The 18,467-nt window shown below is 37.5% G+C and overlaps 1 protein-coding gene across 1 annotated transcript; it reads left to right on the forward strand.

Moving 5' to 3' along the window:
* Positions 1-9,916: 9,916 nt before the first annotated feature.
* LOC307126114 (sialic acid-binding Ig-like lectin 14) lies at positions 9,917-18,097 on the forward strand (the record flags this gene model as incomplete). The annotated part of the gene is made up of 7 exons (XM_079816491.1): positions 9,917-9,962; positions 10,384-10,746; positions 10,855-11,154; positions 11,247-11,543; positions 11,796-11,892; positions 17,898-17,916; positions 17,999-18,097. 7 exons carry the CDS (start codon positions 9,917-9,919, stop codon positions 18,095-18,097), a joined length of 1,221 nt encoding a protein of 406 aa, XP_079672617.1.
* Positions 18,098-18,467: the final 370 nt, after the last annotated feature.

The raw sequence follows: 18,467 nt of genomic DNA on the forward strand, positions 1-18,467 counted from the left end.
AAAAATATTTTCTTTCTTAATGAAACAAGCAAATCAATCATGCTTAACTTTTTTTAAACAATGAATTATTCAATGAATAATGTAATGTATTGTATGTAATGTATTCTTTACAAAGTTTTTTCATTAAAAAAATACTAAAATGATTAAATCTCCTACTTGTTTCCAATTAAATGTTTTTTGCTTTTTAATATTGAAATACAATTAAGTGAGGTTTTTTTTACTTTTACTGTATTTTCACTGTACACCGGACACGTGCTTGGGGTACGTCATAAATAGAACAAGGCATCAGTTTACTGTGTCTGCGTTTTGTCGCCTTTTGTTGTTGTGCACAGGCTTGAGGAGCTCCATCACTCTTCATCAGTCAGTCCCACACACACACACACACACACACACACACACACACACACATCCACTCTGGAGTGTGTCGGGAACAACAGTCATGGCACTGCAAGTCAACTGCCTCCCCCTGTTGAACGTGAGTTTCAGTTCTGTGATTCATCCCATAGAACACAAATTTCATCCCATCCATTCTCCATATTGCTTATCCTCTTCAGGGTTGTGGGAAATTGAGGATCTGTCAACTGATGATTAGTAAATGAAAAAAAGCCAGTAACAGTATCAAACATTAATGTTAATCTCTCTCTTTTCATATCGTTCCCATGCTCCTGCCATCATTATTTTTTTGTTGAAAAATTACGATATGATTCGCTAGCCCTTGTTTAATTGAATCAGTGAATCGTCTGGTTTTCCAAACACTCCTTTATTCTTCTTTAGGCGTGAATCTTTCTTCTGTGATGATTGGAGTTGTTGTTGTTGCAGCTGGCTGGTCATTATGTTCTGTGCCATTACATGCATCTGTGTACGGTAGGTGAACGACACATCATGGTATATATGAGTTGCATAATGTATGTTCAAATAAATTAATAGATGTTACGTCCAGAGCCGTAAGGTTCTTTTGTTGGGCCGAGTAGAGGTGTGACGATAACCGAATCACCGCAATATCGCGGTAATGAGATGCCTACCGCGCGATGTGAGGTCATCACCGCAATTTTTTTGGTTTTTTTTTGCTGCGGTGAAAGTTACAATGAGTTCTATGTTCAAGGGCTTCTGGAGAAAAAAACCTTTCTGAGCAAGGGAGGGACAGTTTATTAAACATATGGGGGATTTATTTTGTGGGTGTCTGATTGTTATTAATTAACTGCTAGGTTTCAGTAGCCTACTTGACTGTGATTAGGGATGCTCATATTGACCGTTTAACCATACCGAAAGTAAGAATCTTCGGAGAAGGCGTGCGCGCCGCGCAGTCAGCGGAGGCTCGCACTGCGGAGACAGACCAAAGTATAATATAAGCAAGCCTTGACAGGGTGTTTTCTGCCGTGGGTCTAACTGTCAACAGGCTGTGCTCTAGACTAATCCACATCACTTTGACATGTTAGCCTACTTAAAAAAAACAAAAAACAAAACATACAAGGTGTGGATTGAGGTAGGTTAAGCGGCCCAACAGCCGAACACTTGTACTAGGCTAGCTCTTTTATATTGCATTTTAAAAAAGGTTGTTTAAGTTTAGCCTAATTTATAGTTCATTATTAATATTTACAATTTAATATTAATGTTAATTTGCTGTGTTAATAATAAAGAAAACTGCTTTATAATTATTAATTTCCATTTTCATTTACAAGCTACATGCGTTCATGCATTCTTTTTTCTTACACCGCGGTAAGAAAAAATCCCAAACCGTCACAGCCCTAGGGCTGTGCTCTTGTTGTCTCTCTCCCCGCAGAACCAGTATCACCACCTGATGTTACTAATTGGAGATTTGCTGTGATTGGATGATGGGAGAAGAGAGCATATTTAAACTGCAGCTACCTACAGAGCAGTGTTGGTGGTGGCTTGATGGTGTGCAATGGCTGAGGTCTTGTCTTCATCTCCAGACTGACTTTTGTTGTAATAATCATGCTCTTAGTTTGATTTGGTGTGTCTTTGTCTAAATTGTGTTGAGACTACTTAAATAGAACCTCTGTCCCTTGTCTCATTGTTGACAGCTATGATTGCGACCTCAAAGATGGAAGTGACCCTTAATTTGAGTTGTCTAAGGTAAATACTGATCTAGCTTTATTCAATACCACCATTTTTCTTTGTTGGGATTAGTAGGAAGGTGGGTGCCATTTGTTTTGTATTACCTCTTTTCTCCTGGTTATGTAAGGGAGTTTGCTTAGCCTGATGTATTTTGTTTTCTTTCTTTTGTAGCACAGTTAGTTGATTATGTAGGAGTTAGCTTTATGTTTGTTGTTTTGGCCTTGACCCCTTTAAAAGCTGATGCCCCTTTCATTATTCTTTTTGTTTGTTGAATTATGTTAATAAACTTCTCTTATGTTGCAATTGACTGGTTGTTGAGGTTATTGTAGCCACTCTGGGCCTGAAGACAGAGTTTCCTCTGCTGTTGCACATTCATTTACCACCAACCATATGTTTCTGTTGCGGTCCTCCCCTAGATCAATTGGGGCCGTAACATAGATCTAAGCAAAAAATATCAAACCAAGATGCATTTATTAAAAACAATTAGGACAAGCAAAACATTTCACAAAAATAAATTAATTAGCATTTAAATGATAAAAAAATGGATATGGTATTCAAAATGAACACGAAACGTATTTTGCCACTACACTAAGTGTTAATGTGAAAGCAACAGGTTCACACATAAAAACCACTCGACAACAGTTAAGCCAAAATAATAAATACAGAAGTTAGTTCTGAGAAAAGCTCTTACATCATTTGGTATAGCAGATGCCACTCGCTTTGTCAATTTGTATCTGCATTGCAATTGATACATTTTTAAGTTTGACTAAGTTGTCCAAAAAATTTTGGGGTCACTACACAACACTGAAAAAAAAGTTGCAGCATGAAATTAAGTACAATTAACTTGGATGTTTAAGTCATTTAAACTTAAATTACGTTAAACTGACTTGAATGAGTTGTAGCTAGTATAAATTATAAAAAGTTGACAATTGCTTAACTTATTTTGATGAGTTAAAACAATGTAAAAACATATGTTGTCATAACTTATTGATCATATAATTTTTTACTGTGAAGTTGATTAATTTCCCAGTCACATCTGACTTTTGATTTTGCTCCCTGTAAAGCTAGCATGTAACTGATATTAAACATGAACACTTGTTTTGAGAAAAGAGAATACTTAACTTTTGACAGTCGAGTTCAGTTCCAGTTTTGCTTGGTTTGTTATAAAAATGTATATTGTATTTAGAATTTGAAATCGCCCCCCATGCAAACTATAGAATTACACCACTAGACCATCATGGCTCACAGTCTTATCGGAAGAGAGTCAGAAATGTCACAGGTGCCCAATCAAAGAAAAAAAGGTGCATTAGTAACCTAATATCCTTTCTTTCCAGATTGTCCACCAAGCAGACGGTGAGTATTCTTTGTTATTAGGCCTAGGTATAATAATTACACATTTTATTCCCTTCTTTGTTTTCTTCAGTCAGTTGTTCTTTCAGGATTTATACAATGCATGTATTTCCACATGAAAGACTCGTATAAACACATGGATCGTATGGCTGATACATTATATGAAGACCAAGCCTTACTGGCAACAAATAAGCATTTTTTTTTGTCATAGTTTATGGAAATGTATTTAGTTGTTTGAAATAAACATTTATTTTCCCATTCATGCACATTTGCAATTTCCTTGTCAGGATTTTATTTTAGATGGCTTATTTTGATAGATACTCTTTCCCAATTTGCATATGCTGTAAAACTCTTTTTGTAAAGAAAAAGTGCCCCCACTTTATATTAGACGTCTTTAACTACTATGTACTAATCATTTGAATGTGCACTTATTGTGTTCATACAGTACATGTTTTTACATTGAACTTATATTTTAACAAAATACCTGCATATAATTACAGCTGTAATTATTCATTTCTGTAATTACATCTACACAGTTGAACCTTCTCTTACACCTTAGCCCACCCTTAAACCTACCCATACCACCAAACCTACCCCTAACCTTACCCGTATACCACCTCAATAGAGGAACAAGTGTTTTCCATTACAATATTAACACAATAAGCAAATTGTACACTGTAAAAAAAAATTGGGGGGAAAAATTGTGACAATTGATCATTACATATTGGCCCAATAAATGACTTCCAAATAATTATCCCCATGCAAAAAGATGCATTGTACTAAGCTTAAGGTCTTCACTCAAAATTGAAATTGTATATTCACCGAACATATTTAATTGTGCTCAGTCAATCTATGAAGTCGAAGTGAAAAATGCATGTTGGCGGAACAAGTCCTACGTCCGAAAAACGGTATACGCATGCGCAAAATGCACTCGAAGAAAACAGTTTGTGTGGAGATTTCAAATAGAGTGCCGAAGTAATGACGTCACTTTGTAGGCCAACCCGGAAGTTAGCGGCGCATGGGTTCCCTCGTTAAAAAAGCCATTCATTTTCCCCATAGACTTTTGGAAAATCGCAAAAAATAAGATCTGTGTTCAACAAAGAGTAATGACCCTTACACGTTTTGTCTACCAAGATAATCTTTACAAGTTAATCCAAAATGTATACAGTTTGAAGCCCAAACAAAGCCGTCAGATATAAAATGCTAACGGTAGGCTATAAACGGACTACAGCACACCATGGTCGCGGATCAACGTCATCATCAAGCTTCCTCAAACTTTATTTTAAAGCACGCTCGCTCATTATGATCTGCTCTGTGTATGAACACTTATCCACTTTTTTCATGAGAAATATTGCCCATTCGTTTTTTTCCAAAAATGTTAGAAACTAATTTTGTTTATGCGTGCCTCTCTGAGATTTATCTTTTGTTAATGTTTTTTCAGACAATATGATTATCACTGTGATAACATTAAATGACATGAAACACAACCCAGTCTCTTTTTGTTAAATGCAAGTTTATGTATGATCAATAATACAAAACGTATAATAAGCTACACATGAAATAAAGCAAACAATTCAGTCAAACATTCAAAGTCAGTTCTAGTCGGCTAACTTACAACGGTAACGTACAGTTATAGCCTAAAAATAAACAAGTAATGAAACTTATCTTTGCACTCAGCCTAAACGATTTGCCAGGGAACAAATTATAGATCCATGAGAGCAAATATGGGCCGTTAAATCTCCACAAGACTAATTATAGCTGGAGACGCCACAGAGACATCAGAGCCAGCGGCAGACGGCAGAAGGACTGGCCGAGGAAAGTCAACTCATGACCGCCGCTGACTCACTGGAGCTCACAACTCCGATAACACCAGATAAAATGTTTAAATAGGCACTCTTCTTATAAATAAACCACAGATTTGAGCTTTAAACAACTACATTATCGACTGAAAAAGTCTTAAAACTAAGTTGTCACACATTAACAGTAGATTTTAACACAAAAAGACGTGTAAACACAGCCCACGTCAGCCATTTCTCAACGAGACAAACATGTGAAGAGAGTAAACTCCAAATGTTCAAGCATCAACTTTGCGCGAATAGCGCGATTTATTCACGCCACATAAGTTCTTCATTCGGCTGAAACGCGGGCTAGTGAGAGATTGCCTGTTTGTCACGATGACGTCTAAAGTCCCCGCCAAAGGATGTAGTCCCTTTTAGCAACTTGTTAGCAACCATCGTTTTTAAGACACAATAAAGTCTTAAAAAATCACAAGCAGGTTATAACTAGTGTGTTTTATGTCATAGATTAAAACGTGAAAATATATAGAGGCTTTGTTAACCACAGACCTTATTTCAGGCGATTTAGCAAAAACCCATTCAAAAAACCCATAGACTTTAGGGCGAGGGAACCCATAGGGCTAAAATGCTAACTCACTTCCGCGTTTTGGCCTACAAAGTGACGTCATTACTTCGGCACTCTATGCGGAGCCGAACCAGCAGGTGCTGAAGACCGAAACAGACATTCAGAGAATAGAGAGATATTCATATCACAAAGACGTTGGTGAGTATTTAGCACTGAAATTATTCTACAGAGTTTTGCTTTATGACCCGGTATGAAGTTAAAAAGACATTTTGTAGAATCACGAGTTCATGCATTCATTGGTTTCATGCGTGTGTTCTCGTTTACTCTAAGGGAAGCCAATCGTTGTATTTTCCTCATGTCTTCACGTATATGTCTAAAATAATAGGTAATAAGTAAATTAAGTCATTTGTGTGATATATGCCGCATGCGACCGTTGAACAGAGAGATTGCATTTGGCGTCGACCTCTTTCAGGGCTTAAAGGAACTGTATGTAAGAAATGTATTTCAATTAATCATAAAATGGCCCTGATATGTCACTAGACATTAAGAAATCATGTTAATTTCAAATACTTATATCACTGACAACAGTTGTCCGGCCAAGATATTGTCATTTTAAAAGTGAAGTTGCAGCCCTCAAATGATGTTGATGTTGATGTTGACATGTTGTGTCATGCCTGAAGCGCCACCCTCCACCTATCTACCAATCACAAAGTCAGTAGTGTTTCTGCATTGCCAGCTCTGCTCTAGTTAACACAGCTGCAGCTATAAACTTTTTGGATAAACAATGTCTAACTTTACGAAACCTAAACGACCTCGTTATGAATAAGAAAAACGTTGTGACAGTGTCCGAAATAAAACAAGGATTTGTATAAGAGATGCCTTTGAAAGATGGAGACGGCTGAAAACGGAGAATAATTTGAAGACTGATGCCAAACGTTGCTAATTTTCTCCTGGACAGGTAAGGTTCATATGTTTGGCTAACTTGTACTTAATGTAAATGGACATTTCAAATATTCATGACAGTTGAACAAAGTTATGCATGTTCGTGCAAAGTAACGTTAGGTTAGCGCAGATGGAGGAGGTGGGTCATTGAATTGAAAAGGTAACGTTAAGGAATTGTTTGGTAAATAAAAACGGCGAGTCGTCATTGCTAACATTAGTAATGCATTATCAGAGCCCGTTTCTCTGTCATTATGCTGGGACGCTGAGGAAAACAACATTAGCACGCCTATTATGGCAATGTGAAAACGTATTTGAGACAGTGGCCTAACGTAAAATTATTCCTCATTCGTTCTTCGCATATATAGTGGACAAAACATGCTGCAAGTTGACCTGTATGACCATTGCTAATGTTATTTAGCTTTGCTGTAATTTTACTATAATATACTATAGTATTTTTTCATGTGGGAATGTACTGTCACATACGAGCGTTCATATTTACGATTATATTTGGCTAATCGCCATTAGTAAATGTTTGCCATTCATAATTACTTCATAAAACATCGCTCTTGAAGCATAAACATAATTAACAGAAAGAAAAAAAACTAACTGTGTACGACTCGTCACTTGCCATTGAAAGCTCTGTGTAGCAGCCTACGTTCCTGCTGCATCCTGCAGCCTATCTGGCAGCCTCGAGTCAGGGGAGGGGGAGAGGGAATACACCGCTCAACAGTAATTTGAAAGTGATTGCAGTACCAGTTTTAGCCACAGTCCTACATACAGGTCCTTTAAGTTATTGCCTTTTAATATCAAACACGTCAAGCTCGATTTTCTTATTCGTCCATTAATTCGTCTCATCCTCATTATATAATGAAGTAACTTCTGTTCTGTCATTTGCCAGATGTGATGCAGGGAAACTTTGCCATTAATGTTAGTTTTTATTTTTATTTATTTTAGTTATTTTTTTATTTATTTTATTTTATTAATTTTTATTTTATTTTATGCAGGTTTTTAGCTTGCAGTGCCGTGTTTTCTTCACCACTTTAAGACATCCTGTTATGCAGATGACTTCTTGAATATTCAGAGTTTTCCTTATTGAAAATAAGGTATTTTCACCAAATATCCTGTGTTGGAATTTACTTGTTAATAAAGTAATGTGATAAAATGTCAACCCTGTTGTCTGTGTTCTGTATTTTGCTTAATATATTTATGTTTTTAGTCATTTTTGTCTTTTGGGACAGTGAGAAATAAACAATTGTTACTACAATTTAAAATATTTAATTGGACCAACCTCACAGTTTCACTGTAAAACATTTCTCCAATTAAAAATTTTCTAGTGAGCGATTCCATCTACATTTTTTAGTTGGCCAAATTGAAAAATTTAGATGTGATCGGTCACTAGAAAATTTTAAATTGGAGAGGCCTGACATTTTTTACAGTGTTGGTAAATTAAAATTTTCCATTGGCTCAACATATTATTTCTAATTGAGCCCATGTTAACAGGCTGTTGTCACAATTGATAAAATTGAATTCACAGAAATTCAATTTGGCCAATTGAAAAATTTAGATGTGATTGCTCACTAGAAAATTTTGAATTGGAAAGGCCTTAAATTTTTTACAGTGTACTTTTCTTTGAGTATTAGTTAGGGACACCTAATATAAAGTGTCACAAAAAAAGAAGGCAAGCTTTGGGACATACCTGCACTACCACATTATAACTGTGTTCTGTTGCATAGTTACGTGCATTCTGTCATTGTAAACTGGCCTATCAATCATCCTGTAAAAGTTAACATCTTCATATACACATTCCATATACCCTACCCATATAATATAAAAATAAGTAGCACATTGTTCTGCAAGTCAGGGCGTCTCACCATCTGTCTAAAATCTACCATGCTTACATTTTATTTGTGTTCGTAGTTCTGAACCAAATCCTCACCTAAAGTGCAATGGTTTGTGGGCAATGTCATTAGTCTTTTTGTGAACTATAATATTGACTTTCTGACAAAAAAGCTGTACTTTCAGGATTTGATATGCATATTTTCCATAGTTAATGCATTAGCTAACACACACTAACAGTGAGAAATATATGTTTAAAACCTTTATTAATCTTTGTTACTGTTAGTAAAAATCTAATTGATCATTGCTTGTTTGTGTTAGTTCACAGTGCATTAACAAATGTTGACAAATACAACTTTGGACTAAAACATATATGTAAATGTTGAAATTACCATTGACTAAGATTAATAAAAAATGAGTGTTGTTTGTTAGTTAATGTTCACTTATAACTTATGTTAATAAATTAAACCTTATTGTAAAGTGTTACTTATGTTTTTATTAAGTAAGTCTGTTATTTGTGGGGGGGTGGGGGTGGGGGGGGTTGTATAAGAATAAACTGTATGTCTGTTTTTATACTCTTCTGGTTTTGGATAGTTTACTGCAGTGCTTTTCCCCATGATTCAGACCTTTGCTTTATGTTATTAAAGATGATAACCATACATAAATGCTTTTAAGAAGTCAAAATTATTTTTCAAAGTCCATGAAATGTCACAGGCATTTTCTTATCTGAGCAACATATTTTAAATAAATCTTAAATCAAAATGCTGAAAGAATGCTATACTTTGTTGCAAACCATCAATGTTCAGTCAGCGGCGTGTGTGAATTCTGTCAGTATATCACTGGTACAGAGCGTTGTAGCAGATCTCAGGGAAAGTTGTAAGTTGTATTGCAACAAGTGGAGACAGTATGAAATCCAATCAGAAGTGAGCATCTCTGTGTCCTACTGACTCCAAACCTGCTCCAAACAGTAGAGAACTGAACATTTTTCAGGAAGTTGTTCACTAGCTGTCAGTCAGTATATTATGTTCTCACAGTTTCACACAGTCTCAAATCATCAACAGACGCCACAATACAGAACTTGGTGTCCTTAGGAGAGAAATTACATTTTTTCTCATCTCTGGCAAGTCTTGAACTCTTCTTATTCTTCTTTAGATGTTTCTTCAGAAGTGTTCAGTTTAGTGAGCTGCTGGACACTTACAGTGAGTTCATACATTTCTGTTTGATCAGTATTACAAAAATGATCAGCTTATGATCAGATTAAATTTATGATTTCTATGAGTTTATTTTTGTTGTTTGTGCAAATTTACTAGTGTGTGTTTCTTCACAGGACTGAGCGTCTGTTAATGACGAGATGAACAAGGCAGAGAAAATCATTCTTTTCTCTTTTCTGTTACAAGGTGTGGTTTCCTTTCTCTTCTGCACATCTAGTTTTTAAACAACAAAAGTGTGACGTGAAGTGAATGAGAGCGTGAATTCAAGTGCTAAACTATTATTCTCATACTATGGTGCTTCAGATAGTTTACTTACAGACACTTAAGAACATTTATCCAATGTTGAAAATCTGTTATTTTCTCAAGAAAGACTTCTTTAAAAGAATATTATTACTATTTAGATTAAATTGCAGTTGCATATTTTATTTCACTGTTGCTGCTTCTTATGTTTACCCTTTTATCGTAATGCAAATTAATGTTTTGTAATGGGTGAAAAAAATTATTTTGTAGCATTTTGTATAACAACAGAAATGTGTTGGTGTGTCTGAATGCTTCAGTGTTTGTTTCTGCTTGTGTCTGAATGCTTTTCATCATGTGTGTGTTGTAGGTGTTTGCTGTAGAGATTTCGGCATCAGTCTGCCAGAGAGGATTGAAGCTCTCAGTGGATTCTGTGTGATCATAAAGTGCAGATTTGAGATTAAGGAAGATGACAAATACCTCACTAAGAGTGCAAGAGGATGTTGGCTCAAAAATGGGACTAGTTTAGAAAAAAATCTAGTGTTTAACTCCAGCTCTCCCAAAAATAATGACTTAAAAGGGGAAATAACTGGAAAACTACATGAGAAGAACTGCACCACTATCTTTTATGATGTTAGTTCAAATCACAATGGTGACTATTTCTTCAGGATTGAAGGTAGTGGTGGTCTGAAATACACCTATACAGGAAACCCCTCCACTATAAATGTCATTGGTGAGTGATTTGAGCCTTTTATTGATAAATTAATGTGTTAAATGAATATTTTAAATGTATTTGTCATGCCATCATTGTCACTTAATCTTGTACTTATGTGTCTTTCAGAGTCTCCCCCCAAACCCACAGTGAAGCTGTATGAGGATGAAGAGGAGGTGTTGGAGGGGAGCTCTGTGAGTCTGCGCTGCTCTGCTGAGTCTCTCTGCTCCTCTCCTCCACCAACTCTCACATGGAGCTCCACTCCCAGAATCCCCCTCAGTGAGAGCAGCAGACAACAGGAGCTCATCTCTGATCTGAACTTCACTGCTACTCACCGTCACCACAGAGTCGCTTTCACCTGCACTATAACCTACCAGCTACAGGACAAGAACAAAACAGCACAGGACAACATCACATTACATGTTCAGTGTAGGATGTTTTTGTGGCATCAGTTCTTTTCTCTTCCATAAGATGTCCATAATTCTATATGTATCTCATCAATCTCTCTTTCTCTTTTTCAGATGCCCCTAAAATCTCTCCCTTGTCCAGCTGTGTCAGTGGGGATGTAACTGTGTGTTTCTGTGAGGTTGATGGGAATCCCTCTCCTGAGCTGGAGTGGCATCTGTCTGGATGTCCTGTCACTAACTCTTCAAACATGTTCATCAGTGAAGAGAGATTGGGCAGCACAGGCTTAAGGAGCTCCATCACTCTTCATCAGCCACTCACACACACATTCACTCTGGAGTGTGTCGGCAACAACCCTCACGGCACTGCAAGACAACCTTTTCGACTGCCTCTCTCTCCTTTGCTGTTTACAGGTAACATCTCTCTTGAACTAAATTTAAATTAAACATAAAAACATATTTCTACCAGTCATTGTTGTGGTATTTGTTCCAGTAGGCTACAACACAGATTCATCCTTGATTATTTTCAATCATTATATGCATTTGCAGAATTTAAATTTTTGCATGTAACTTTTCAACAATGACAGTATTGAGACTCTCTTTTCTCTCTGTTTAATGTGACCTATATTGGTATTTCTGTTTTATGGGCATATTGTGTATTTTTAGAATATCAGCAGGTTGCAGTTTCACTCCTGATCGTATTAACACTGATTCTGGTTCTGTACGCGCTGACTGTTGGACTTGGGATCTACAAAATTAGACAGTAAGTCCAGAGGCATCATGCCCATTCAAACCAAGGCACTTGTCCTCTCAGAAATTTTGAGCCAAATGGATTTTGAATGAAACTGCCAAAAAAGATTTATAATTGATAATTAAAGGGTTAGTTCACCCAAAAATGAAAATAATGTCATTTATTACTCATCCTCATACCATTCCACACCCGTAAGACCTCCGTTCATCTTCGGAACACAAATTAAGATATTTTTGTTGAAATCCGAAGGCTCAGTGAGGCCTCCATAGGGGGCAAAGCAATTTACACTCTCAAAATCCATTAATGTACTAAAAACATATTTAAAGCAGTCCATGTGAGTACAGTGGTTCAATATTAATATTATAAAGCGATGATAATATTTTTGGTGCACCAATAAAAACGAAATAACGACTTGTATAGTGATAACCGATTTCAAAACACTGCTTCATGAAGCTTCGGAATGTATCGAATCAGCGAGTCAATTCAGTGGTTCGGATCGCGTGTCAAACCGCAAAACTGCTGAAACCACGTGACTTTGGTGCTCCGAACCGCTGAATTGACTCACTGATTCGATACGCTCCAAAGCTTCATACAGCCGTGTTTTGAAATCGGTTATCACTATATAAGTCGTTATTAAATTTTTTTTGGCGCACCAAAAGTATTCTTGTCGCTTTATAATATTAATATTGAACCACTGTACTCACATGGACTGATTTAAATATATTTTTAGTACATTAATGCAGGGGTTTTCAAACTTTATGATGCTAAGGACCTCCAAATATGATGAACCTTTATGGGGGACCCCCTTCCTAAAATCCATCTATTCAGAGCGAGGGCGAGAGAGAGGGAGAGGGATGTATGATTTTTTTTTTTTAAGTGTTAGATAAATAGTAAGTGTGACATTATAAATACAATACATTGTTTCTAAACTTAAATACTGGCTATACTTAATGTTGGATGTATAAACCTGAAGAAGAACATTTTCAATTAAAAATTATAAGTATAAGCAACTGTCACAATAAATGCATGTAAGTAGCTTACGTACTGTGTTAAGAATACTGCCTTACAACCCCAGTGAGCGAGATAAAGGGGGCTATAATAGTGAGAAAAACTCTCTAGAAAGATATAAAGCAAACATACATATACGGCAAGAAACGAGATAAACATTTAGAATGTTCGGTAAACTTTATCCATTTTTGCTTCGTCTTTTTATTCTCTGATATTTTCTGGGGACCCCTTAGAGCCTTCTGGAGGACCCCTGGGGGTCCCCGGACCCAAGTTTGAAAACCCCTGCATTAATGGATCTTGAGAGTGTATATTGCTTTGCCCCATATGGAGGCCTCACTGAGCCTCACTCAACAAAAATATCTTAATTTGTGTTCCGAAGATGAACGAATGTCTTACAGGTGTGGAACGGCATGGGGATGAGTAATAAATAACATTATTTTCATTTTTTGGTGAAATAACCCTTTAAGTTCCACAATCATTGTAGGTAAAAGTATATTAGAGCCCCAAGTTAGATTAGATTAGATTAGATTCAACTTTATTGTCATTACACAAGTACAAGTACAAGGCAACGAAATGCAGTTTAGGTCTAACCAGAAGTGCAATAGCAGCAAGTGCAGGATATACAACGGTTGCATAAGTGCAGGACATGGATATGTACTGAGTATATATAAATATATCTATAAATAGAGAGATGGTTATTACTATAAACAGAATTTACAGGTGAATATGTACAGTGAATAATATACAGATGGTTATTACTATAAACAGAATTTACAGGTGGATATGTAATATAATATACAGATGGCTATTACTATAAACTGAATTTTACAGATAGAGGTATACAATGATATGTTAGGCTAAAATGAGGAATATGGCAGTGGATTAAGGTAGTGCAATAAATTATGGACAGAAGCTATCCGAAAAAAAAGTGTAAAGTGCAGTGGAAAGTGATTGCATATTAGTTAGAAGTACGGTGCAAAATGCAAATGTAAACAGTAGGTACTGTAAATAACAGTCGGCAGTGCAAATGAGCATAATACAGTTAAGGTATGGTAGTGCAAAATGAATAAGTAAACAGTTGTGACTGTAATAAACAGTCGGTAGTGCAAATAACAAGTGAAGGCGGATGTGAGGTAGGAGAGTTATCAGTATATGAGGGGAGTGTCCCAGCAGCTCCCATACCACACTGCCATACAGTTGGTCAGGATGCTTTCTATTGCGGCGATAGAAGTTCACCAGGATAGCCGAGGAGAGCTGATTCTTCCTCAGTGTCCTCAGGAAGAAGAGGCGCTGGTGAGCTTTCTTGACCAGGCTGGAGGTGTTGGTCGTCCACGACATGTCCGCCGAGATGTGGATCCCCAGGAACTTGAAACTGGAGACACGTTCAACAGCCATTCCATTGATGTGGATGGTGTCGTGTGTGCCTCTTGACTCCTTCCTGAAGTCCACGATGAGCTCCTTCGTTTTGGTGGTGTTGAGGAGCAGGTTATTTTCGGTGCACCATGTGGCCAGGTGCTGGATCTCCTCCCTATAGGCAGTCTCATCGTTGTTGCTGATGAGACCAATCACCGTTGTGTCGTCTGCAAACTTGACGATAGAATTAGATCCATACACAGGCTTGCAGTCGGCGGTGAAGAGGGAGTAGAGAAACGGGCTTAGCACACAGCCCTGTGGTACACCAGTGTTAAGAGTGATGGATGTGGAGCAGGTGAATCCTGAACGAACATTCTGGGGTCTGTCAGTTAGGAAGTCCAAAATCCAGTTACACATTGAAGTGTTGATGCTCAGGTCTCCAAGTTTGGCTATTAACTTGGTTGGGATGACAGTGTTGAATGCTGAGCTGAAGTCAACAAACAGCATACGTGCGTAAGTGTTCTTATTGTCCAGGTGAGTGAGCACAGAGTGCAGTGCCATGGAAACGGCATCCTCTGTGCTCCTTTTGCTGCGATAGGCAAACTGGTGTGAGTCCAATGTGGATGGTAGAGAGTCTTTTAGGTGTTCCAGGACCAGCCGCTCAAAGCACTTCATGACGATGGGTGTGAGTGCTACAGGGCGGTAGTCATTAGGACACCTCGGGCTAGAGTGTTTTGGCACTGGCACAATGGAAGTGCGTTTAAAGCATGAAGGTACAGCTGCTTGGGCAAGAGACAGGTTGAAAATGTCTGTAAAAACCTCAGCGAGCTGCTCCGCACATGCCCTGAGAACACGGCCAGGGATGTTGTCTGGTCCAGCAGCCTTGTGCGCGCTGATCCGGCTTAGTGCCTTGCAGACATCTGTGGTGGAGAGTGTGATTGGTGGGTCAGCTGAGGCCTTTTCAAAATATGTCCTTTTAGTGATTTGTGCAGCTGTGTTTTTGTGTATGGGTGGTTGGAGAAATCTATTCAAATTTGACAAAATTTTAAAGGTGCAGTAAGCGATTTCTAAGAAACACTGTTGATATTTGAAATCAACCCAAACAAACACAGCCCTCCCTTCATTGCTCCACCTCCAAAATGCATGAACGCACAATTATGTCTCTTTATTAGGCCAATTCACATCGCACAATTGACCCTTCGCTAAGCCCCGCCCTCCTTAGTTACTGTTGCTACGCCTGACAAGCTTTCGCGCCCATCACGTCTATTACAGTATGTATGTGCCGGTGTCAGACATTCCCAAGGAGATAATTAGTGTAGTGATAATTAACTCGATGCAGTATGGATCGATAAATATAACATTAGCTATAATTTTGCGCTATGTTAGGAAAATCTGACAAGGTAGGACAAATCGACAGAACACCGTTATTTCTCCCCTTGGGTTTTAGGGTTGGGGAAGGGAAAACTTTCCACCCCCCGTTCAAACTTTTAGGATATCGGGTATCAGATTTGCACAATCCATAAGCACAACGCTTCGGCATGTTTCCCTTGCTCGAAAGCTTGACAGACCTTTCGCGCCTAGTTACGGTTGCTAAGCCACGATTGGCCTGTGGCGGTTTTCAGGCATGGCTTAGCGAAGGGTCAATTAAAGGAGGACAATCACCAGATTACAGTACGTCAATTCTCAGACATTCCACGACCCGACAAATGGTGATTCAGCATGTTTAATCGGCGAAAACAAGCTAAGACAGACGCCAACAAACACCAAAAGGGGTAACACACTGATCCGACAAAACTCAATGAAGTGTCTGTTGCCGTCTGTTGACGCAGTTTGAAAAACAAGGCGAAGATGATGAGCAAAAACTTTACATTCAGTACGCAAGAGTAAATATAAGCGACAATTTGTTGTTAGTTGCCAGCAGCACACCATCTTAATTACACTCAAAACTGTCATGTTACTAGCTAACATTACAACAACAGCTTATCTTGGTTCTGGGAAACATAGCAAAAACAATGTTACACACATATAAAGCAGAAACAACTCAACCTTGGCCAAAGTGCCTTTAAGACAAGTCTTTTCTCTCGGCAGCCATCATTGAAACGCCTCTCAGGCAGCTATTTCAGTTATGCAAGTGCAGCTCCTATCTCTTTGAATGGGGAAACATCAAATTCTCCAAAGCTGTTCACCAAGCTTACGAAAACCTGACGACAACAACTGTATCATAAATGTGGTTTCTTACCAATTTTCAGGCTGGAGCAGCCAATGTGCATGCAGAGTATACTAAGAGCGTCTCAGGACGCTATTTCTATAGCAATCAGAGCTTCTAACTGTAGTTGCAGTGACGCAATGACTTTATTACCAATTTGTGATTGGCTCTTTAATTTAGAAGCCAGTGCTTATTCCGCCATACGGCGCATTGCACATTCTCCCATTCATAGTAATACAAGTACACCGTCTTTGGTCTTTGCCTTGGCGTCCATTTTCAGGCCTTCCCGCTTAGTCTCTTCAGCACTGAAAAGCTTTTTGAGTCCTAAAGCTCTTGCCTGATCATAACCCTTCTTTTTCCAATGATATTTCTCTGACCTTTCTTCAAATCTCCCTCCCCCATCATGAATGTATACGCCCTATGCTGCTGATTGGCTACAAGTGTGTTGTGCTGCTCAGTCCGATCCACCTGCACCTTTAATTTCACAACACAACACATGATGCATGTATTATATTATATATTCATTTAAATGCCTTTTGTAAAAATGTGCTAGAGGATCTTTGTCACGTGCACCATGTTTCTATGAAGGACTAAAGAGAACAGCCTCTGATTCACAAATTTTGCTTCCAAACGCAGGGATAAGGTGCAGTTTAGCCTTGCAGTGTCCGATGATGATTTAAATTCATTCATTTTTATAAGATACAGAATTTGTGGAAGACTAAATCGATGTAGGACTTAAAATATTCTTAATATTCTGAAATAGCAACAGTAAATATGTTAGTAATGTATGTTCTTGATTTAGTTCATAATTCAGAAGTATATAATTGGGTCTGAAGACATTGCAGCAATTATTACAGTGAAAACTTAAGTAAAGTTTCATTATAAATAATAATAGTTAAAAAGTTAATAAGGAATAGGAACACTGAGAAAAAAGCCTGGGGCAGTACCCTAAGGTACAAAAGCTAAAATGTACTAATATGTACACTTAAGGTACTAATATGTACCGTTAAAGTGCTAATATGTACCTCTATTATGTACCATTTATGGGTAAATAAGGTACTTTTGTACCTTAGGGTACTGCGCAGTGACATCTTTGTACCTTTTTTTCTGAGAGTGAATAGTTAAAATAGGCAAAAAGTAATTTTTTTGCTGTTTTCCATACATGAAAATGCAGGGCGATCACTGCTATTCCATTTCAGCTGCAATTTTGCTTGGATCGTTATTAAAAATGAATATTGCATCAGAATTTAAAACTGGCCACCATCATGCATATATAAAATTGCACCACTATACCATCATGACTCACAGTCTCAGAACTGTCACTGCACCATCAAAGGAGAAAAAAAGGTGCATGATGCCTTTGAGTAATCAATCAAACAGTAAGAATGCATTTCTATAGAGAGATTTTATAATGGATTAAATGTTAGTAACCTAATATCATTTCTTCCAGGTTGTCCACCAAGCTGAAGGTGAGTCTTCTTTGTTATAAGGCCTAGGTATAGTAAGTCATGATATATGAGGATGATGATGATTGAGTGTTTTTGTTTTCAGGCTCAGAATGATGCCACAGACACATATGCTTCTCTTCAGCTCTCAGCTCCACCCTCTGAATATGAGACTTTGAACATTAAAAGAAGTGACACACAATAAACAACATACAAATACACATTTTATTCCATTCTTTTTCTTCAGTCAGTTGTTCTTTCAGGATTTATACAATGCATGTATTTCCACATGAAAGACTCATATAAAACACATGGATCTTATGTCTGATACATTACAAAAGCATGAAGACCAAGCCTTACTGGCAACAAATAATGTTTATTTTATTTAATGTATATTTAATGGAAATCTGTTTAGTTGTTTGAATTTCCCATTCATGCACATATGCAATTTGCTTGGCAGTAAATAGTTTTTTAGATGGCTTGGTTTGATTTGCCTATACTATGCTGTAAAAGTATACTCTTTTTGTAAAGAAAAAGTGGCACTTTATATTAGACGTCTTTAACTACTACTAATC

This window comes from Gobio gobio, assembly GCF_949357685.1.
Source record: "Gobio gobio genome assembly, chromosome: 5".
Taxonomy (NCBI): domain Eukaryota; kingdom Metazoa; phylum Chordata; class Actinopteri; order Cypriniformes; family Gobionidae; genus Gobio; species Gobio gobio.